Below are 23034 nucleotides of genomic sequence, written 5' to 3'. Positions count from 1 at the left end.
TTTCCCAGCCACTGACTCTGCTTTCCCCAAGGCAGCACCCCACCCCACCTGGGACCCCTTTCCTCTCCTCGAGTGTCCAGGTCCCTTCCTCCCTTCCCCTCACCCCTCCATGCCTCCAGAATTCCCCCCAGAACGCCCACGTCACCCTCTCTCGGGTGGGGCTGGTGATGGGTGTCATCCCTAACAGCCTGCGATGAAACCAGAGTGTGTTTCCGAATAAAAGAAGGAATTCCCTTACCAGCTTCTAATGTTAACTTGGGCATGCCTGATACAAGGACTAGAAATTGAACCTGACACTAAGTAAAAAGCAAATCAAGTATCTTACAAACATAGAGATGGCGAGTCTGGAAACAAAAAACCAATCGTAGGAGTCAGTTGGAAATGCTTAGTGTGAACAAGTAATATCCCAGTTAATTAGAACAGCAAGAAAAATCAAAAGGCACATCGCAATAAATGCAGATAACCCAATGTGAGACCAGATCCACTTTTTCACCCTGCAGAGTGCCTTGGACAGCCCGTGACTCTCCACCTCCTTCAGGTCTCGCTTTTGCTTTTCAACCTGGTCTTCCATCTGGGCCAGGTAGCGCTTGTACTCCTTTCCAGAGGTGCTGCCCCTGTTTCTCTTGTGCTCCTGTGTGTGGAAGAAGAGGCCGTTGCTGTAAGAGGCACCTTCAAGCTCCTCCTCCAGCTTCTCCACCACAGCCATCAGCTCCGCCAGCTGCTCCCTCTGCTCCTCCCTGGTGGCCCGGTTGTTGAAGCCACAGTACCTGCCCCTGCACTTGTGGACTAGGGTCTTCAGGCTGAGGTTGTCTGTGTTGGCTACGTACTCTTTCAAGGACTCGTCCCCCAGGTCTTCCTTGTGGGTGAAGAGGACCACCATGTGTCGCATGGCGCCTGCCCCGAAGACCTCCTTCACCCTCCTCACTGCCACCGTGTCCTGGGCAGTGAAGCGGCCCAGCTGCGTCACCAGTAGCAGCACGTGGGGCCCTGGGGCCGAGAGCAGGTAGCAGTCCCCAATGTCCTTGTACATCTCTTGGTTCTGGGCCTTTGCCTCAAAGATGGAGGCAAAGCCACTGACGTGTCAACCACCAGGATGTTCCTCCCGTTCCATGTGACGGTGCCCTCCTGGCATGTCCTGGTCACTGCCTGGGAGGACACCCTGGACTCAAACTTGGGCTGGCACAGGATGCTGTTCCCAGTGGCACTTTTTCTGCAGCCGGATCTGCCCACCAGGATGAGCCTCAGTGAGGAGGATGATTCTGACAGGTCATCTTTTACTCTGCCTGAAAGAAAAATTGTGTCTTGCTAAGCTAGTGATGCTTAAGATGTTCTGGTCATGGACCCTCATGGTATCACATAAAAAACATGGACATTTGTTCCTGGAAAACCGTCCTATCTAAATACATACAAAGGTATGTCGATGACTTTAGAAGGTGCTTGGTCATAGGAAGGCCATCTTGGAAGGCATATGGTGTGGCAGCCACATCCAAGAGTAAGATCAGCTACACTGAGAAGTATGCTCCAAGTCTTCATAAAGACCAAGGAAAAGGGTTTTTCTGAAAGACAAGGGGTCCCTGTGTTTTTTCAGGATGGTACCCATGCCAGTTTCATGGTGAATAAGTGTGAGATTAGACAAGTCACAAAGGGGAAAATATTACCACCTGTGTTCCACCCACAAACTCCCAGTCATATCTGTGTAGTGTGCTCAACACCTTCACCTAGACCTTGGGAGGAATGGAAGTGTCAGATGTGACCTCCCACCCAGGACCAGCCGAGGCTCCCAGGTCTCTGCTCTTTGGGTCGGGGGTTGGATGCTTGAAATTGAGACAACAGAAAGGTCAAGGGCAAAGTCCGGGAGAGGAGCCGGGATGGGCGGCTGCAGAGGAGTGGAATATAAGACCACTAGAAGTACATGGTTTGGAGAAATCACCTACTCGGCTGAGTGAACTACAGGAAGGTAACAAAAGTGGTGTTGGAGAGGGAACTCAGAGCCAGGAGCTAAAACCTTCAAGGGATAAGGAGGGTGAGAACACAAGGAGCTCTCGAGTTCTCGTGAACCCAACTGAATTTCAAGTTCATTGTAGGCTCCTAGAATCTATTCTTTTTCTCCTGCTCTGGGTTGATTCTTCCTTTTCCAAAGTGTTCTGGGATGTTTGGTAGCAAACACCATGACTAAGTCTGGGAAACTTTTCCATTTTTCAGCTGAGGGTGGACAAGGAAGGAGAAACTTCATTCACAATTCAGTTCAAAACTCTTCCACCGTCTGACCTGGAGTTTCATTTCCACATTTCCCATGCAGCACAACATCGTACTGTGGGGGCCAGTGGGGAGGGGGGGTGTGGTGATGGGGGAGGTAAAGAACAAATGAGCCCTGTCTTTTTCTTCTGCAGTTTAACATACAGGGCTTCTGCCACTGTGTTTGAGATGAGGGACCGGAGCCTCTTGAGAACTCGGAGGCTATCTTACCTTCAGCCATAGTTCCGTATCTGCTCTTCAGCTGTCTTTCCATTCTCTTCTGGAATAAAATCAGAAAAAGAATAAAAAGCAAGTATCCACATAGGAGTTGGGAAGACCTGAGGACACCTCCAGTTGGGACTCTTAAGACTAATTCTCCATGGAGGAGCCATTTCCATGGCTAATTTCCTAACTCAGGTTGTATTGGAAAACATCTATAAATAACTTCCAGCAAACCAGGAGCTGCAACACCACACATGGTTGCTTTGTTTTATCATCTTACAGGAAGCAGGAAAGGTGTTAAAACATCACTTACTTATTATGCCCTCTAACTGGAAAAGGATGTCATCCAATGACACTTGCTCTAGCAACTTTGTCATCAGCCCCCTGAGCAGTCAGTGGAGTGGAGGAGGTGCCATGACCAAAGAGAAAGAGTCAACATTCAGGACAAATTCCAGGGAGACCCACCCTGACCCGTGTGGTTCAGATGGGCAGCACTGTATTACACAGCAAAAGGTCCCCAGTTCTATCCCCCGTCAGGGCACATGCCTGGGTTGTTGGTTCAGTGCCCAGGTGTGAGAGGCAGCGGGTCAGCACTTCTCTCACACACTGATGTTTCCACCTCCTTCTGCCTCCCTTCCCCTCTCTCTAAAAATAAGTAAAAAAAGTAAATAAATAAATAAAGTCTTTATTAATCTTTTTAAATTCTAGAGAAGCTCACTTCTTCCTCAGTGTTTAATCAACGGTTTTTCCTGGCCGGCTCCGAGGCCCATATCCCCTATTGTCCCCTATTGTTTTGTAACCTAGGAGATGTAAACAACCACTGGCATCAGTTTGCATAAATGTCTCATTCCAGTGAGATGTAATATTGTGTTCCTCATCTCTGATGGAAAGACAAGTAGGCAATGTCCATCTCTACCTAAGATGAGACTGCATTTATTTATTGTTTCAATATTATGTAGTTATGAAACACAGTTTTTAGGTGAAGAAATACACCGAGTTATAAAACAAAAGCCTACCATGAAAAACGGACAAATGTCAGTATTTTGGCATTTTTCCTGCAGCTCTTCTGTTTGATGCGAAGTTAAAGCACTACACATGGAGTCCCGTGGCTGGTGTTTGACCCCCAGGCCCTTTCTCCCTCCCTCTTCCCTTCAGATGCAACAGACTGTCTGAGGGTTTGATTTATCCTCCTCAGATGTGTATATCCGCTTACACTGACACATGCATCTATAGGTAACACCTAGTACTGTTTTTGCATTTGAAACTTTCACATAAACACATGATTTGTGCAACATTTAATCTGGTTATTTATTAACACAGCTTTAAGCTGTTTCCAAATATACGCTTGCTGCAGAAGAATCCCCATATACTGTATGTCTCTGGGCACACATACAGCAGCTTATGCCTGATGGTCAGCTCCCACCTGACTGGATGCTGCCCACGTGACTCTGAGAGCACTGTGCTAATCCTCACTGATACCGGCCACATGTGAGAATTCCCCAGACCTTCACTTGAACTTGTTGATATTCAACCTGTAATTTTTAAATCACTCTTATGAGCATAAATAAGGATGACTTCCACTTGGATTTCACCAATTACCACTGAACTCAAAAATAGTTTTCATAGCTGGTTTGCTATTCAGGTGGCTTCTGTTATACAGAAATAACGTTTGCATGTTTTTCCTTTCACTTACTGGAGTTTTGGGCCCCACTTCGGAAAACCATCCTTTTTCACATCATCATAATATACTATGGCAGCTTCCCTCCTTCCTTCTTTTCTTCCTTTCGTTTTTCCTTCCCTCCCCTTCCCACGTACCCTCCCTTCCTTTCCCGAAGCCCACCGAAGAGCTCTGCCTCACCCCCTCTCCCTGACACGGTCCTTGTCGCTGGGAAATTATACTCTGTCTCTTGCTAAACCCGCACAAATTCCCTCACTACCTTAGATAACCTTTTGTGAAGTTTGAAAACCTCAAGAAATATGTTGGAATCAATCTAACCATGTGGTAAAGACGATGATGACAGTGGTGATGGTGATGATGGTGAATCTTGCTGTCATACTAATCTTTAGTGTGTCCATTTGTAACTTTCTAAGTTCTCTCATGCCCGTTATTTTAATGGTTCTCTTGAATTAAGATAAGTTTTAAAATTTTAATTAAAATGTCAGGAAACTGAGCCACAAATGGCCCACCCAGTGTCACACAATTGCCAAGGAGCTAAGACTGAAAAGCAGCTCCTTTTGCCTGGGTATTCTCCTGGATGCCACAAGAGAAAAAAGATTATTTCAAGTAAGCCCACAGCCTCTTAGACCCTCACATGTGACATAGCCATCCATGGTCAGGACATAAAGTGACCTTGACAGGCTGGAAGCCTGCCTGGAAAACAACAGACAACTTTATTGAAAACTCTGGCAGAGACGTTTTTCCAAGAAAAGACGATTCAAAGAGAAAGCTGCTGCGGGCAGGAGTTGCTTTGAGTTGAAGCTGTTCTGTGTAAAACAAAAAACCTGATGTTTTTCTGACTTGACTGTGAGTGTGACCCAAGTGGAGCAAGGTGCCTGTCACAGAATGCCAGTCTAACTCGGGTCACATTTGCAGAGACGCGGTGTAGTGGTTCTCCCGGGCCACCTTCCGAATGCTCCAGGTGGCAGGGGTAGACGTGGGCCCCACGGAAGAACGGGCTTTCAGGCAGGTTTGAACCAGTAACCCAGTGTCCGGGAAGAGTCAGAGAGGATATTGATGGAGATGCTAAACTGAGTCACAAAATATTAACAGGACTGAATAAAGCCCAGGAGAAGGCCTGAAGGGATGTGGGACATGTCCACGCTGGGGCAGCCCAAAGCGTGAAGACAGAGAATGGAAGTGGACTCTCTCCAAACGGAAAATTCTACTAATCTTTTCTCAGGTGGGGCCAGGTATTAGGGGAGACCAACAGGCAGCGGACAGCAGAGGTTAACACAGTGTTGGCGGGGACAGTAGGAGGGTCTACTTCAGGCTGGCGGTTGAAGGAAATGAACATCATGTACCTCCCGACTTTGAAATCCCATGAGCCTGACTCTATCCTGAGGATACCTTATTCTATCACATGGGGAGAAAGTAGGCTCGTGCTGTTTTAGGGACACCCAGCTGTTTCTTGTGTGCTTTGTTCATGAAGTGTCTCCTCCACTCTTCTGCCCCAGTCCCCATGTTTCCTGATATTGGAGTCCCTTGTCTTGTAGTTCAATTCTTGTGATTTCTGGGCACGTCTCTCACAAATGGCTCAGCTGACCAAGGGATTGCTCCTGAGCCTTGAACATAAGTCTGTTTACCATACAGCTGTGACGTACATCGTGTGGGAGGGAAGGAGTGGGGTGTTTGGGAAAGAATGCCGTGGGTTCAGAAGGTCAAGGTCATGGACAACCTATACTGTGGAAAATGTAGCTTACCAGGGGTGGGGTTAAGAAGTTAAGAGGGTAAAGTGACCTACGCCTGTATCTGGGGAGGCTGAGTTTTCTCATCCATCAAGCAGATTGAGACTGTTTGTCCAGTTTCACAAAACCCCACGAGTCCCCATGAAGACCCAGGGGGCTAAGGTGTAGACAAGCAGACAGCTGTGGAGTGTGATGGGCTGTGGGCACCGGGCGAGTGCTTCCCACACCTGTTTCCCCCACTGTCAACCCTCTGTGGCCCCTAACGCCACTGCCATCCTTCCCTTTCACTGACGGGTGAGCCCAGAAGTAGGGGAACCTGGGTGAGATCAGGGGCTGTGACTAGGCTGCGGACTCTCAGATCCTCAAGGTGCTGGGACACTTCCCCCCCACATCCCCTTACCTGGAGAGTTGATGCAGGCGCTGTGCTGGGCAGCCCCGGGAATGTGCGTGCACCGTGGGTGCGCAGGAAGCCGGTGGATGCAATTAAAGAGGAGCTGCCCGGAAGTCGAAAGTTCCAGAGCGAGGCTGTGAGGAACTGAGAAGAAAGGGGGGTTCTGAGCCCAACCCACATCCCCAGTGACAGGAAAAGGTCCTGGAGAGGGCGGCAAACCTGCTGCAAAGAGGACCCAGAGACCAGTGAGGACACCATGTGCTCTTTGTCCTCTTAATGTGACGGTTCCTGTCACAGCTCGTGGGCTGCCAGGCTCCTTCCAATTTATTTTTTATAACTGGTCCAGATAAACAATTGTCACAGGAAGAGGCTCTGCAGGTGGTGACACGGCCCCTCCTCTCGCCACCAGGTTCAGAGACAGACCTTGTGACACAGAAAAGCCCTTATGGGGCACCAGCCACCCTCTGCAAGAGCACCTGCCCAGCCCTACACCCCAGGGCCCTTCTCAAGGCTCTGTTTCTGGACTTTTCCCTATAACTAGGGACAGAGAGGCACTTCTGGTTTGCAGAGGTCCTGGAAGACCCACTCCAAGGGCATGACTTGGATGGGCTCCCCTTCTCTGGCTGCCCCTTCTGTGCCACCAGACAGACCAGCCCTATGAGAGACTTCGGGGGACCGGCATGTTCTGTGTGGGTTTATTCTGTGGCAGGTGGAGCAGGGCTGTAGTTTCACTGTTTGTCAACTGATCACACATTTAAGGCTGGAGCAGTGAACATAGGGCCATTATGTTGCAGAGCGAGATGGAGCATACAATATGGGATATGGCTCCCTCAGTCTTTCTGTGAATTCTAATAGTTTTCTTTGGTTTATTTGCAGGTCAAGGAAGCTCTACTTATAAGTGGTGGTGCTGTTTTATACTGATTATTAAACAAGTTGATTTTTAGCATCCAACCACCCCATTTACATAAGCGTGGTTAGTGGGTCTAACCTTGAACCCAGTGGGTAAAAGTCCTTTAAGCCACAGCCTAAAGAACACTTTCCTGGGAGGAAAGGTGGATGGCAGCTGTTTTACAAGAAGAAACTGGTGCTAGAAAATGGGGAGCTAGGAAACTAGGATGGAGAGAGGGTATGGGAAAGCCAAGGTCACCAAGCATTTCCTGAACATCTGATGATCCCTGGCATTTCACATGCCAGGCACTGCATTGTATCATGGGGGCAAAGGTGAAAAGGTCAGAATCAAAGTGTCTGAAAAGGGAAATCACTAAAGAAATGCTGTGGATAACCCTGGACACACAGCAGTGTGGTGATGGCTGGAGGCCGGCCAAGGTGGGGACCGTGGGGACATCTGGAATAGAGAAATGCTATCGACCACGAGGAAAAACTGTCAAACCTCTCTCATAATGTGATTCAAGTTGTTGATAGCACATTCTGAGAATCAGATTGGGGATGTCATATGACATCCAGTCCCTTTCTTTGTATTTTATACCAACACTTGCCACCATCATTGTAATATTTTCCCAGTGATAATCGTCAGGCACCCAAACTTGAGTCTTCTTCCCAAGCCAACTGACGACCCACTGGGGATTCCGTGCTATTCCTTGTGCAGCTGTAGCCTATTCTGGTGGCTGTCTGGGAAGTCTCACTTGGCAAATGCCTAATCATTGCCAGGAAAGTTGGAACAAGTCAACAATTGAAACAAATATTGCGGTCACCTTTGCATTATGAAGTCTACTAAACAAAACACACAAACTCTCCAGAGCGAAAGTGCTGGTAAACTTAGTCTTGCCACTTTTGACTCAGAGTTATATTTAAATCTTATTTTGCAAAGATGTTTTCAATAGAGCTTGGTCTCTGAGGCCCATAGGTCTTTGCAGACCTGACATAGCACGTCAGTCAAAGTGAGGCCCGAGGAGGGCCATTCAGGAAGGTGCCATTCGACATGCTCTGGGGTTCAGTTAATTCAGCACGACCGTGTTTGTGGCAGTACACTCTCAGTCGCTCCATCAGAAAGTGTCTTAATGTGAAAAGTATAAAATATTTTAAATGATGCCATTTTCTTTTGGAACTGATCAAAGTATATGTCGGCAGAGGGATGTGACCATATTCTCAAAAAATTTAAGTTATGATATTTGAGGTCATACACATACATAGTACAAGATGGATACACAGGTGAGTGAAGAAGCAGTTTACATCCGATGGGAAGCTGGGTTTGGTGAACATGCCCAGGGGGCCAGTATGGAAAAAAGATGTTCCAGTTCTGATGTTGTCACCTTGGGTCCTCAGGAAATCACTTAACTCCCAGTAGACTATTTTCCTCTTCAAATCAAAAGAAATTAATGATAATTCTCCCTTGAACGTCACGAGGTTGTTGTCATCATAAGCTATTAAGAACCATCTGTCCACCCAATGCCGGCCCTGCCCTGGGCCCCTCAATGTGGTCAAAGAAACCGAGCCCCAGCATGGCTGCTGATGAGGAGGCTAAAACCGGGAACTAACCATGGACATTTTCCCAGGCATGCCTCACAGAGCCCAACTCTGAAACAGCCACTGTGGCCCTCAGGCCCCCTGCTGCAGCCCACCTAACCCGCCAGCCCACACTAACCTGCCAGCCCACCCAGAGCCTCCTGGATCCCTTAAACCCTGTGCCCTCGAAGCCCATGCCCATAACCCCAGCCTCTGTGTGGCTGGTACAAAGACAATGATTTCCTTTAAAAGTATGCTGTCACATTCAGAAGTAGAAATAAGAAAATCTTTATTATTTGTTTGTTTGTTTATTTATTGTTTATACAACCTAAGGATGTCATCTGGTTTTCTAATGGTGGCTTTGAACGACTTTTGTGGGCTGGCTCAGCCACCATCACACCCGATAGTGTAGCCACTCGGCCTCACCTTGGTGCTCTGCAGCTTCTGCCAAAGCTCCAGCTGCTCTGTCACTTCTCCGAGAACAGAGAGGAGAACGCTCTCTCTCTCTCTCTCTCTCCCTCTCTCTCTCTATAGATAGATAGATAGATAGAGATAGAGATAGATAGAGATATAATATAAGAACCCAGATAGAAGACATTGCCTGTGATTTTCCCAAAATCCTACTTCATTTTGGAAAGACATGAACCACAATACATGCCAGAAAACTGGAAACTGTGTGATTTTCAATACAGTTTCATGTGGCCCCGACATCCCTGTCATAGATGGTAATAAAACTCTACAACGATCACAAAGGGAGACTCCTTTCCTCTGTGAGAACTAGAAGATAAGGAGAGTCAGTGTCTGTGGTGGTCTGAATGTCAGGGCACTCCCTCCAAAACCCAACGCTGAAAACCTGATGCCCAAGAGGATGGTGTGAGGAGGTGTGCCATCAGGAGGTCCTTCACACTGGAGCTCAGTGTCTTTATGAAGGAGCCCCAGGGGCTGGCTCTTCCTTCCACCACTGGGGGCACTGCGGGGAGCTGTCTGCCCACAGCCCCAGGAGAGCCCTCCCCAGAACCTACCACTCTGGGCCTCGTGCTCCAGGACACCACCCACAGGATGTGAAAGACAAATTTCTGTTGTCTATAAGTTCCTAATCTATGGCATTATTTTTTAGAAGCCCTAATGGACTAAGGTAGTGTTAAATTTTCCAAAATATTTATTAATTAATTTTAGAGGAAGCCAGAAGGGGGGAGAAACATCCATGTGTCATTCCACTTATTTATGCATTCATCTGTTGCTTCTTGCATGTCCCTGACAGGAGATCGAACCCATGATCCTGAGTAGCTCAGTTGGTTAGAGCATCTTCCTGATAGGAGACGTCTAAATTTTTAAACAGTGTTCAAAATAAAAATGCTTATTTTCTCTTTTCCATGGATCCCCTTTCTACTAAAAACTGCCAGCAACTCCGCTATTTTTCCAGAGAGGAAAGATGCATGGAGACTAACACATATTCCAGTTAGACAGATTCATCTTAAAACTATGTGTCCAGAGTCAAAAAGGAGACTTACAAACTTAAAGAGTGAACTTGGGGCCTTTGCACAGTTGGTAGTGTTCACTTCTGTGTGTCATTAAACTCTGAAGCTGCACGACACCTTTGCGATGAAGTTTCAGTTTCCTCTCAGCTCCACGGTTCCTTTCCTGCCAAGGTACCTGTCTTTTCAGACCTGGGCTGTCGGTCTGGCCTAACCCTGAGCCTGGAGAGCAGCAGGCAAAGCAGGACCAGGGCGCGCAGCAGCAAGGCCGTGACTGCTCTCCACCAGCAGTGCCCCCATCCCACGCCAGCCCTGTGCACTTAGCCTGCCAGGTTCTTGACTTCCAAGTGCCATGGCTGGTCCTCAGGACAGAGGAAGCCTCAGACCTCACTGCAGAGCTGACATTTGAAAAGCGGGGAGTAGAGGCAGTGGAGTTTCATAAAGAGACGTTCAACCCTGACAAAGCCGGTGACGACCCAGAGAACTGTGGGGCCAAGGCAGAGTGGTGGCCACGTCCTGCTTCCTGTGTCCTGCATCCGACCTCCACTAGGGGCTCCGCTGGGCTTCACCAGGAAAGGCCTGGCTCTGCTCAAAAGCTATGGTGGGTGGTGACAGTGTCACAGCTGCAGGCTGTCAGCTCACCGAGCAGAAAGTCACACTTTCTTGTCGTCTTTTACTTTTCAGTGCAGTATGTTAGATTCCTACTGAGGCAGAAAGGGCTGAAAGTGACTCATGCAGAAATGAAATCTGAATATCCCTGTAAGATGTAAGGAGGTTAAATTAGTAGTTAAAAAAAAATTCCCTGGCTGGCATAGCTCAGTGGATTGAGCATGAGCTGCAAACCAAAGTGTTGAAGGTTTGATTCCCAGTCAGGGTACATGCCTGGGTTGCAGGCCATGACCCCCAGGAACCACACATTGATGTTTCTCTGTCTCTCTCTCTCTCTGTCTCTCTCTCTCTCTCTCTCTCTCTCTTTATTCCCCCCTTCCCTCTCTAAAAATAAATAAATAAAATCTTTAAAAAAATTCTACCGAACATTTAAAGAAGAATTAACACCAATACTTCACATAGGAGAGAGGAGGAATTCACAGTTCATTCTATGAGGTGGGTATCATTCAAGGGTGTTACGGAAAAGAAAACTACAGACCGATATCCTTTATGAATGTAGACATGAAAATCCTCAACAAAGTAGTAGCAAATTGAACATGACACCTGATAAATAGAAGTGCATATCGTGAGAAGGATGTACCATATATAAGTACAGATATCTGGGATTTGTATATAACATTTATTAAATTATAGTCCAATATCCAATGTGTCCCAGGCCCTCAATTTGAAATTCATCGGCCACCTGTCAGCTGAGTGTCTCCTTCTCCCTGACGACATGGTGACATTCGGTCCAAACCGAGGTTGCTAAGGGGGGAAGAGGTGAAGAGGTCGGAGCGCTCCCTCTGCTTCTAGGAGCTCCCTGTCCTCTGGCCTCAGACTTTCCCGTCCCCTCCTTCCTGGGAAATCAGGCACGTTTCTGCTTAGCCTGGGGCTCTGCAGCCCAGCATGCAGCATTGTTACTGGGTTTTTAAACTGGTGCTTATGCCCAGTGATTCATATTCAGTGTTTTAGTTTTAGAGACGTCACTGGAGATGCTGCACATTATCAGCACACAGACGTCCTCCCTCCTTTCCATCACTCTCTTCTCTCAGCTCTTCCCTCTTTCCTTTTTTCCTAAATTATAAGGCACTTTTGTTTGTGTGTATGAGATCCTGTCCCTTAGTGGATCAAAACATTTCTCTTTTAGACCGTCCAGCTTTGGTTAAAAAAAAAACAAAACCAAAAACACCCAAACTCCCCTCTTCCCCATGTAACATTGAAAGGCAGGGAAAGTCCATTTTACAAACTTGAAACATTTCCCATACATTCGGAATATTGGATAAATTAGAGACGAACATTAAGTGTGCACTGAAGGACATTCAGGGCGCTCCATTGGGTTTAATGAGAAGACATATTTGTGCTTATTTCTAGTGTCCAACTCGTTTCCAATCAAAAGACTCAATCCAAAATCTTCCAGCAGCAGGGAGAAAGCTGCTTCTTCTTGAATTTGCTCCCACCGGCTTTTCCAGCTGCTTGCTGGCTGTGGCTCGTTGTTCCAGTGGCTTCTTTGCTTTCATTTCTTTCGTGGGCTCCTCATTTGTTTCTCTCTCACAGTCTGTGATGTTGGCCGAGAAGAGGTGTTTCTGTGGCACTTCCTGTCCTGCAGCTTTTGGCCTAGTTCTCCCCTCGTTTTCCAGGAGCCATGTCGTTTGAGATGGGCGTACGACCTTGCCCTTGTGGCCCCGTGTTCTGGGCGGCTGCTCCTGGTGCTTGAGGTGGGTGACTCGCTTGTTGCTTGGAGCTGGAGTCCCAGAGGTCACTCTGGTAGGGGTTCCTCCCTGGGTCCTCCCCATACAACTGCCCGGTGAGTGACCATGGTCACTGGACACACTGTGTCTGAGAGTTTCTGCGGGAAAGAGCAAGCTGACGCAGAACCCAGTGCCCAGGATAACACGTAGCCTGGCAGCTTACACAGAGGTGTCCTTGAGCCCCACGTCATCTGGGCACTAGGCACAGCAGGTAAACTTAGAGGCCCCTGTTTTGGATATAAGGTTGTGCCTTTTAACACTTCACACCCTCCTTTGTCTCAAATTTAGGGTCACATAGCAAGGAGCAGCAAGCAAACTGTGGCCTTGACAAGAGTCTGGCTGCAAGACTAGGCTCATCCTAAACGGGGCCATTTTGGGTAATTGCACTATAGTGTTTCCTTCCTTTGTTGCAAGTACAAGAAAGCTTGTGGTCTGCAGCAGGAAACTGGCTTTGTGACCCCTGTCTTAGCCTATTATGAGCTCACCAGTAACAACTCTCACATCCTGAATCTTTGCATGTCTCTTGGCCTTGATACTTTTGTGGCTGAATTTTCATGATGTTACTGAACCCAAGGGGTTCATTGTTTGGGATGTTCTATTCAAGGGCGAGGCCTGGTTGTCACAAGGTCGTTTTATTTACTTGCAGCAACTAAAGGAGATGGGGATTCACATCCAAACTCTGTCTCTCCACAGGGAGGCTGAAGGCATCGATTTTAAACCCACTATTTGGTCAATGACACGTTGGTTTCTGCTTTACAGTTGGCTACACTCGTTGGGTTCCTGACAAGGCCATGCTGCTTACAGCGGTGCATGCGAAGTGTTGTGTTACAGTTTACCATTTAGAGGAATACATTTTGCCCTGGCCAGGCAGCTCAGTTGGTTAGACCATCTTCCTGCTGTGCCAAGGATGTGGGTTCAATTCCTGGTAAGATCACATACAGGGTTCAACCAATGAATGCATCAATGAGTGAAACAGCTCTTCTTCTAAAAATAAATACCTGCCCCTCGCCCCCCCCCCACCCTGCATTTATTAGCAGCCTCCCAGACCTTGAGACCCTGGTCCCGTCTAGCAAGGACATCCACCACAGGAAGGTCCACATTTATGCCCATAAAAGGAGGCACAACTAACTCACATCCACTTGCCTGTGGCATATGATCCTTTAAATGGCTGTGGAGTTCAGTTTGCTGGTATTTTGTTGAGTATTTTTGCATTGATATTCATCAGGGAGATTAGCCTGTAGATTTCTCCTCGTGTAGCACCCTGGTCTTGTTTGATACCAGGGTTAGTCTGGCTTGACAAAATGAGTGTGGAAGTACTCTTTCCTCTTCAATTTTTGGAAGAGTTTGAGAAGGATAGATTTTAATTGTTCTTCAAATGTTTGGTAGAATTCATTTGTAGAACCATGTGGTATGAGTTTTGCTTTGTTGGGAGATTTTTGATTCCTGCTTCAATCTCCTTCCTCATTATCAGTCTGCTCAGATTTTTTGTTTATTTATGATTCAGCCTTGGTAGGTTGCATGTTTCTAGGAATTTTATCCGTTTCTCCTAGTTTATCCATTCCTTGGCCCGTGGTTGTTCATAGCAGTATCTTCGATCCTCTGTATTTTTGTGATATCAGTTATAACATCTCCTGTTTCATTTATGATTTTATTTATTTGAGTCTTTTCTCTTTTTTATAAAAATTGGTTAAGCTAAAGTTTTATACATTTTGTTTATCTTTTCAAACAAAGAGCTCTTAGTTTTGTTCATCTTTTCTATTGTCTTTCTGATCTGTGTTTCCTTCTTCTGCTAACTATGGGCTTAGTTTGTTTTTTTTCTTGGTTCCTTGATGTAAAGTTAAGTCATTTATTTGAGATATTTCTTCTTTCTTAGTGTAGGCCTTTATCGTTATAACCTTCCATCTTAGAATTGCTTCTGCTGCATGTTGTATGTTGTTACCATTTTTGTTTCAATTTTTTAAAAATATTTCCCTGATTATTCAGGAGTGTGTGGTTTCATTTCATGTTTTTGTGAGTTTTTCAGTTTTTCTTTTGTTAGTGATTTTAGTTTCATACTATTGCAGCCAGAAAAGACACTTGGTGTTTTTTCAATATTTTTAAGTTTGCTAAGACTTCTTTTATAAACACACCATTTCCAGACATTGAACAAATGCTGCTCAGGGCTGACCCAGAGGACGGGTCAGGGATGCAGAAAGTGAACACGGAGACAACTGGCACCTCTGTAAAGGAACGAGACCAAAAACAGCGAGTTGGTGGGTACGCAGAAAAGATTCTTTTTATCACTGAAAAATTTCTGCAAAAGGCAAGTGACTCTTAAAAGCAAACAAAAACAATATATAATGGAGATTATATTTTATGCAACTGTAAAAGGAATGACAACAATAGTGCCTAAATGGGGAGGGAGGAAGCAATGGTAGAATGTTGCAGAGATCTCACAGGACTTGTGCTGTGATGGACTGTTCACCGGAGGTAGAATGTAGGTTAAAGGTGCATACTGTCAATCACGGAGCAACCACTGGGAAAATCACATGAGGTGAGGCTAATAAAGCAGTAGATGAAATAAAATTAAATATATACAATTCACCAAAACAGGCAAAGAATAAAGGACAGTTGGGACAAACAGAGACAAGTAGCAAAATGATGAATTTAATCACAACCATATCAATAATATCAGGTGTAAGTTACCTAAATGACCCATTTATAAGACAGTCAGGTTGGATGTGAAAAGCAGGGCCCACCTGTGTGCTGTGTGAAGGAAATCCCACTTCACATGCAGAGATGCAGACAGGTCACAGGGCAAGAATCCAAAAAGACACACCGTCACAAAGAGAAACCAGGCACAACCAGGCACAGGCTCAGCATTTGACACCTGCAGCTGCTGTATTCAAGTCAACCAAAGTAGGAGCCAAATGATACCATCTTTGCACCCGGGATAGAGAGGGACCTTTCATAATGACAAATAGGTTAGTGCATCCACAAGACAATAAGATTGAGTGTACCTCCTAGGTAACGGAGCTTCAGAAAACGACAGAACTCCCAAATCCCAGAAGGGGACGATGAGCCAAACAAATGGGGAAAGAGACCACTCCACATTTACAGTTGGAGATTTCAACACTCCTTTCCCAATACTGGGTATTATTTCCTCGTTTTCCTGAACTGAGCACAGACAAGGAAGAGATATGGGGTTTCCTAAGTTCCTAAGTTCCTCCCCAGACACCTCTGACTTCTGGATTCACTTCCACATGTCCCGCTGTCTTATGTCAAGAGGTTCCTGGAGGGGCAGAGGGGGCTGAAGACTTAGGGTTTGGTCGGGACCCTGGGCCGTGGGCAGCTGGGTGTGCACCATCTACACTTCCTTGGTCCCTGGGGCTCCCCTGTCGGAGAGAGAGAGCAGTCTGTGTGCTGTTGAAGAGAAAGCCAGACTCCCTGCCATCTCTGCGAGTGGGGAGTGGCCAGAGGAGGAGGCTGTTGGAGGCGTTGCAGGGACCCAACCAGGCGGGTGGGGGGCTGGCCAGTGTTCAGTGAGGCTGACTCCCAGCACGGATACCTGGTAGGTGTCTGTCCCTGACAGGATGCGGCTCTCCGGATTCTCACGAAGAGGCTAAATTGCACCAGGGCTAACTGATCACCCGCCCAGGGTTAGTGCGCCCACATGGTGGGTGAGGCTGGCCAAGGGTGAGCAGAGACTGAAGCTGTCCCTACTTGAGCAAGGACATCTGTCCTCTAAGTGGAAAACGAGTGAGGGGTTGTTGGAACCAGGGGACCCATGTGGGTGGAGGACATTGTCACCTCTTCTCCTCAACAGGGAGGCTGGTCTCACTGATGAGTAGAAGGAAAAGGAGAATGTCCCTTTTCCCCTTACTCCTCCATCCTTCAGTGACAGTGTCGTGAGTGTCTTCCGGGCCCAGAAAAGTCCCTTTGCAGACTTAGAATTCTACCCTGGGGAGCCATCAACAGGCCTTCTCCCAGGCTCCAAGGACGTGCGGGGAGCCCCGGCTCTGCTGACCGCCGACGGCCGGTGAAGGAGCGGCTCCTGAGTCCCTCCTGGATGCGGCTGTGGTCCCAGGACATGTCCCACTGCATTTCAGTTCTTCTAAATGTGGCGAGGTTTGTGTTGAGGCCCAAGACAGGGCCTATCCTGGCACATGTGCCATGTGCACCCGAAAATAAGTGTCTTCTATGAATTCTATTTCCACAAACACCAGTTAGCCCCGTTGAGTGACGGTGTGAGGGACCCTTCTAGACCCTGCTCGTTTTCCAGGCGGCTGTTCCGTGGATTGTGCGGGGAGACTGGTCTCTAACCACGGTCGTGGGTTTGTCTGATCTCCTTTCCGTTTCAGTTTCTGCGCACACATTGTGCTTCTCTGGTTTTGGAGGAAACACTGAAGATTGCTTTGTCTTCTGGGTGGAGGGGCCTTTCTACCATCCTACAGTGTTCAACTTTCTGCATCTGGTAATTTTCTTTGTTTTGAAGTCTAATTCATTTGCTATCAATACAGCTGTTTCTTCTTCCTTTTGCCTGACTAATGTTTGCACCATTTATTTTTCCCATTCTTTGATGTTCAGCCTGTTTCTACCATAATATTTCAAAGGCTTTTTCTGAAAGCAGCCTATGTTTGGAGCACGAGTTTCAACCTACTCCGCTAATCCCTGTCTTTTTATCGGCAAACAACTGTTCCCTCGGGTGCCTGGGTTGCAGCCGTAGTGGGGTGTGTCTGCTCCCTGGAACCCCTGGGGGCTCCTCCCTACATCCCAGCCGCTCCATCGCTGTCCCTGGGGGACCTCTGGGCTCCATCCCTCCCCCACCAAAGGGCGAGAATCTCGTGTTTCATTGCTCCCACTGGACACTTTGCTTTTCTTTCTGATTTGTTTACCACTGGCCATCTCCCACCTCAGCAAAGGGACAACAGTAGCCTTTCCCTGTTTGTTCCTTACAAATGGATGTTGAAAGTGGACAAGACCAAATCCAGATTCCCCATCAGTGACCTGCTGGGATCTGCCCATGACCCTGGAAGCAGAGTGACAGTGATGCAGAGGAAGTGCCGAGTCTCGGCCTTGGCGTTTTCACTGGTTCCAGGTGGGGCATGTGGGCCTCTGGCTCCACTGCGTGCTCAGCTGTTGCTGATTATTTCCCTTTTGACGTGTCCCTTCAGTGACGTGAGGGCATCAGTGACCTGGGACTTCCTGTCTGTGAAGCACCAGGCAGAGGACGCCATAGGGACCCAGCAGGATCCAGGGTGAGCTTGAGTTTGTGTGTGAGAGTGGAGACCCCGGGGCAGAGCAAGCGTGGGTGGAGAGATGAGCTGCTAACCTGACTCACTTACCTGGGCCTGGAGCTGACCCTCCCGGATCTGCACGGCACAGCATGGAGGACGCTTTGCCCACCATGGCGTCACCAGTGCTCAGCCCACCAAGGCCTGTCTGCCCTTTATTAGGAGATTGAAATACAAATTTCTAATCCTCTTAATGTTTTTGGCTTTACCCCTCAGTTGGAAAGCATACCCCACCCTATGAGTGTGCCAGGCAGTGAGAAAAGCCCACTGAGGAAGCAGAGTCTCCTCAGGGTCTCTGTGGCTCCCAGGGACTCGAGTCTGTAGTTCAAGTTTCCTTGGGTTTCAGCAGCCTCTGCATTGAAGCTGCTAAGGGGTCTGATAGTGACACAGACTCCCCCGGGCAGATGTCCCCTGTAGTGACATTGGGACAGTTCTTCAGGGTGTTTTCTTCCTGTGTACACACACCCTAGTGAGTGTGTGTGTGTCTTTCTGCACTTGGGTGTGAGTGTGGTTTTGCGGGTGGGGGCGGGGATGACAGAGCAGTGCCTTTGTTCAATGTGAGTGTCAGGCGGATGAACTGACACCTACAAATACTGATGTTGGACAACACGATGTGAACGTCCAGTGCATTTATTCACTCAATTCATGGTCAACTGAAACAAATGGGAATGGGCTGAGGGTTTGTCTTCTTTCCCTCCCTTGGTCCAATGGGGACACTGGGGTTGATTCAGTGACAGGGACACAGCCTGAGGTCAGTGGAAAAGAGGCAAAAGCAACAATTATTTGGCTTAAGCAATAAAGGTGCTCAGAGAGGGTCAGGTCACAAGGGTTCTTTTCAGGGGAGAGATGGGCCCTGGTAGGACTTTGTCGTTGGTAGATTACTGCCAGGTGAGGGACACGAGCAAAGCCTGTGGACCCTAGAGGCACAGACGCAAGGGGTGAATGTGCTGGTCAAGTGACCAGTCACAGTCCTGTTTACAGCCTGTCACTCAGGACGGACTTAGGGCTCAGGCCCTTGTCTGGCCAGCAGCCGGCAGAACAGGAGAAAGACTGCACCCAGCACCAGGGCCGCACACATCTTCCAGGGTGGCACACAAGCCTGCAGCCGAACCAGCAGCTGGTGCCCCCTCCAGTGCCCCCTGCTTCCAGCCAGTTTCTCCGCCACCCTGCGCCTCCGCTCCTCTGGGTCCACACCAGCCAGCGCCTGCGCCAGGTGGTACACATCGTTGGTGAAGGGGACAACGGGGTGGTTCCCCACCAGGCGCTCCACCAGCCCCAGCAGCTCCTGCACCTGGGCTTCCTGCTCCGCGCCCACCGCCCGGTTGTTGAAGGCGCACACGCGGCCTCCGCACTCGGCCACCATCCTCCGCAGTGCGCGGTTGTCCGTGTCACGCACGAACTCCTGCACCGAGCCCCCCGCAAGGTCTTCCTTGCGTGTGAACAGCACGATGGTGTGTGCCGTCACGCTGTCCCCGAACAGGTCCTTGAGCGCGCTCAGGGCCTGCTGGTCCTGCGCCGTGAAGCGGCCCAGCTGAGTCACCAGGATCACTGCGTGGGGCCCTGGTGCCGACAGCAGGTAGCAGCGCGTCCGCTCCTGGAATCCTGGGTCTGTCTTGGGGACTTGGGAGCTGAAAAGGTCCGGGGTGTCCATGACTTCCACCTGCCACTGACCCCAATTGCAGCTCCCCACCTCGCAGGTTCTGGTCACCGAGGTGGCTCCCAGCCTGGAGAAGAAGCACCTCTGGCCCAGGATGCTGTTCCCAGTGGCACTCTTCCCTGCCCCTGTCCTTCCTGCCAGGATGAGCCTCAGCTTGCACTCCTGCAGGCCCCGCATGCTGTCTTCAGAACCTGGAGGACAGGTGGTCTGTGAGCTTCAAACCCTAAAGCAACTAGGTATCCTGGTTACCTGGTCCCCCCACCCCCAACCCCCAGAGCTCTTGTAACAAAGGAGAACAACAGCATTTCAGCTCTGCTGTCCAAGCAAACCCTTAGTGCGGTCATCGGTCAGAGCTGTCCCTGCCCCAGGGGACCTTCACCATCCACCCCTGTCCTCTCAGCTTCACAATGAGCACCTGTAGATGCTCACCACCTGGTGGGCATTCCTCTAGAGGGTGCCCCTTTAGAGTCCCAGGCACAGCCTCCCCTGCATCATCCCTGGTCATCCCCATGGTGCAGAGCTGTCCCTGCTGGGCAGCATCAGTGGCCTCTGCCACACTCCCCCAGAGTCCAGCCCAGGGAAGAGGGCAGCAGCGGGCAGTGGGCCTGGGCGTGAAGGGCTGTGTGGAGTCCCAGACACCCGGGGCTTGCCTCACAGCCCCGCCATGGGCCGGCTGTGCCACCTTGGAAGTTGCTTCATCTAAGTGTTAAAGCTTTGTGCAAAATTGGGAATAATAGTGTGGTGTTGTTTCCTCCTGGGGGTGTTGGGGGTTAGTGACATCACTTCTTTCCTTCCTGCTCGTCTCCCTCTCTCCCTCCTCTCCCCTCTCCCCATCCCTCTCTCTTAACCCTGCTGCCTACTAATAAGACACCTGTCTGCCCCTCCACCCTGGGTCTCTAACCCTCTACCTGGTGTGTGACCCCCTCCAGTGCAGGAGCTGATGCCCTCTCCACCCTCCTCTGTGTGGTCAGGTGGGGTTAGTCTCTGCATTTTATACTGTGGCACTGGTGGGGGGGGGTGGGGTGCAGGCCAGTGAAACAAGTTGGTACCTCCCAGCTGGGCAGGGGGAGGGACCCAGCGACAATGAATGTCTCAGGACTCTTGCTGTGTCACCCCTGACACCTCAGAGTGCCCTGTAGGGCCTGCCTGTTCAGTCCTGAGGTCACCCATTTCCATCATCACCCAGAGCTCACACCTGGGGGCAAGTTCCCAGTGGGAGATGTGCTCTCTTACCCCAGGCATTTTCCTCATCTATTGCCATCCTCCATCCTCCCATGCTTAGCTGGAAGAGTCCCAAACACAAGTGGTTCATTGAAGTGGTGCAACTGCCTCCGAGAGCTGCTGACAGCACAGTGACACAGTTGTGGTCCCCGCCACCCCCCCCCACCTTCCACCAGAACATGGGACCTGAGGGAGCAACACTGGAAGGGCCGGGCAGGGGGGCTGACGCTGGGAGAGGTTTGCTGAGCTCGGTCTGTCTGTTCAGGGCCGACAAGGGCGAAAGGCCGAGGGGAGGTTGTGACAGTGACTCAGGTCAGTGATCAAGGCTCAGGTGCTAATTTCTCCCAGGTAGCTCTGTGTCGGGGACCAAAGCTGTAGATGCTACGTTTTCCCAGGAGTCTTTGGGAAACTGGGAGACCAGACGAGAGGCTCAGTGACTGCGGGAACCACTTAGTGGGGTTGGCTGGGAGACACACAGGATGGGAGTTGGAATTGGGGTTTTGGAAACTGGAAAAGAATTGTATGTCCCAGGTGACCTGGAGAGCCTGTGACTCTGGGGAGTCAAATCCTTGTCCTGCCTCAGTGTGTCTGATGGGATCGGTGTCCCTGAGAGCCTGGGCCCTGGCCTCTGACTCCTGACATCCTGCCCCCACAGACGTGGCTTCTCCAAGTCAGGTGGTTCCAGCCACTCAGGCATCAGTAACTCGATGGAACCTTCTGTGATCACCGAGTCCCTGAGCACAGTGTCCCCTCTGTCCTCAGTGTCCTGTCCAGCCTCAGGATGGTGACCCCCTCACTGGGCTGCCCCCCAACCCCCATCAGAGCAGATGTCAGGCCTTCCCAGCCTCCTTGTGCTCACGATTGTGACCCTTCAGCCTCCCCCTCACCCTGTCGGAGCCCTTGTCCTCACTGCACTGTCCATGTCTAATTCCCAGCTGGTGACCTCAGGTGACTGCGTTCACTCCTGGTGGAGCCACCTAAGGAAAGGCCAAGGGGGAGGCCAGCTGAATACCTTGTCTCTGGAGAAAGGACTTTGATGACGGGCTATTGGTCCTCAGTCCAAAGGCGCTGGCATTTCTGCCGGTACACCACTCCCCACCCCCTCCAAGCCGACACTACTGTTCACATCACCACCCCCCCAGCCCCACCTTATGAATCAACACACTCCCATGGATGGCAGCAGAGCAGAACTGGAGAAAAAGCCACAGATTCAGAGCCAAGACCAGGAATTTAGTGAAAGCAAAGGGTCCTGGTCCAAGATGGAGAAGAGAAGGTACAGGGACCACCCAGGACCCTAGAGGGTCCCTTCAGAACTTCCCAGAGTCTGGGGTGGGATTTGGAAAGTTCTCTGCAGTTCCAGACACCCGGCCTCTGGGCTGCAGGACACACGGGGTCCCTGGAGAACGGAAAGCACGCAGGGCCCTGTGTGTCAGACCTCCTCGGGGCAGGTGTGCTCACCTCGTCCAGGGCTTCTGACCCCCCGTGTTTGGGCATTATCCAGGGGACTCTGGGAAAGGTGCATTTCTCAGCGGGTTTGGTTCACATGTCTGTACTGTCAGAACATAAGCAGCCCCGCGCCCCCGCCCTCCCATGATTCCGAGGTGCTCAGTCTGGACCTGGGTCTCTGGGTCGCTCTCCCCAGTCCAGCCCCTCGTCCTGCTGGGAGCAGGGGCAGTTCAGGGGCTCAGCTGCCCACACAGCCTGGCAGCTCGGGTTGGGAGCAGTGTCTAGGGGCAGAGTTAGGGCAAGGGTGTGAAGACCAAGTTCACGACCTTGGCTGCCTCCTCCAGCAAGACCCCCTGTGGACAACTGGGAGCAGAGTGCAGTGTTTTGGGCGGTTCAGCCTGGGGCCCACACCACTGTCCCTTTGTCTCCTGTTCTCAGGGCAGACTTGCTGCCTTGTCCTCAGAAATCTCTTGCCTGTGCGAATACGCACGTGGGGAGAGTGTGCTGCCATCTCAAGGGAGTTTTGTCCCTGCAGGAGAGCGAGCCGACCCCCTCCCTCCTTGGGAGGGGAGCCCTTGGGAGAGGGTTGTTCCTGTGGGCATCTGGGCTGGGGGATCTGGGCCATAACCTGCTCTGTATGGGACTCAGGGTGTCCTGAATGTCTCCTTCTAGGTCCCGAGCCCCTTCCCTCCGCCCTCTGGTCCAGAACCACTCATTCAGGGAGCCTCCTGCCCACACTGCTTTCCTCCCCATCCTCACAGCCCTCCTCCCCTGGGGCTCACCTTTCCTACAGAGAGCTGACAGTCCTAGAAGCCCCAGACCAACTGCTGTCTCTGGTGTCTGTGCAGCA

The 23034-nt window shown here is 49.9% G+C and overlaps 3 protein-coding genes and 2 pseudogenes across 4 annotated transcripts in view; 1 reads left to right on the top strand and 4 right to left on the bottom strand.

The window, feature by feature from the left end:
• Window positions 1-23034, bottom strand: part of LOC114507421 (GTPase IMAP family member 8) — a 772814-nt gene that overhangs the window by 508628 nt on the left and 241152 nt on the right.
• LOC114507465 (GTPase IMAP family member 4-like) overlaps window positions 1-23034 on the bottom strand; it is a 658105-nt gene that overhangs the window by 570925 nt on the left and 64146 nt on the right. The window lies entirely within an intron of this gene.
• The window catches only part of LOC114507429, a 359625-nt pseudogene that overhangs the window by 294733 nt on the left and 41858 nt on the right, over window positions 1-23034 (top strand).
• On the bottom strand, window positions 283-2703 carry LOC118497222 (annotated as a pseudogene).
• LOC114507431 (GTPase IMAP family member 1-like) lies at window positions 18810-23003 on the bottom strand. 2 transcript variants are annotated; one of them, XM_036011029.1, is made up of 2 exons: window positions 22967-23003; window positions 18810-19708 (listed from the first exon to the last, which is right to left on the bottom strand). In XM_036011029.1, the coding sequence occupies exon 2, from the start codon at window positions 19692-19694 to the stop codon at window positions 18861-18863; it is 834 nt and encodes a 277-aa protein (XP_035866922.1). In that variant the 5' UTR covers window positions 19695-19708; window positions 22967-23003; the 3' UTR covers window positions 18810-18860. The 2 variants fall into 2 exon arrangements, with proteins under 2 accessions (XP_035866922.1, XP_028381059.2); XM_028525258.2 differs by lacking the exon at window positions 22967-23003 and adding an exon at window positions 20751-20813.

The sequence above is a fragment of the Phyllostomus discolor genome, chromosome 10 (genome assembly GCF_004126475.2).
Source record: "Phyllostomus discolor isolate MPI-MPIP mPhyDis1 chromosome 10, mPhyDis1.pri.v3, whole genome shotgun sequence".
Classification (NCBI taxonomy): domain Eukaryota; kingdom Metazoa; phylum Chordata; class Mammalia; order Chiroptera; family Phyllostomidae; genus Phyllostomus; species Phyllostomus discolor.
This window is presented reverse-complemented; position numbering and strand designations above follow the sequence as displayed.

Bases quoted from the DNA above. Each gene is read 5' to 3' on its own strand.
- LOC114507431 (XM_028525258.2), bottom strand. From the start codon at position 20,793: ATGGGAGGATGGAGGATGGCAATAGATGAGGAAAATGCCTGGG. The intron at 19,709-20,750 runs GTAAGAGAGCAC...CCTGTCCTCCAG, and splicing joins AGATGAGGAAAATGCCTGGG to GTTCTGAAGACAGCATGCGG.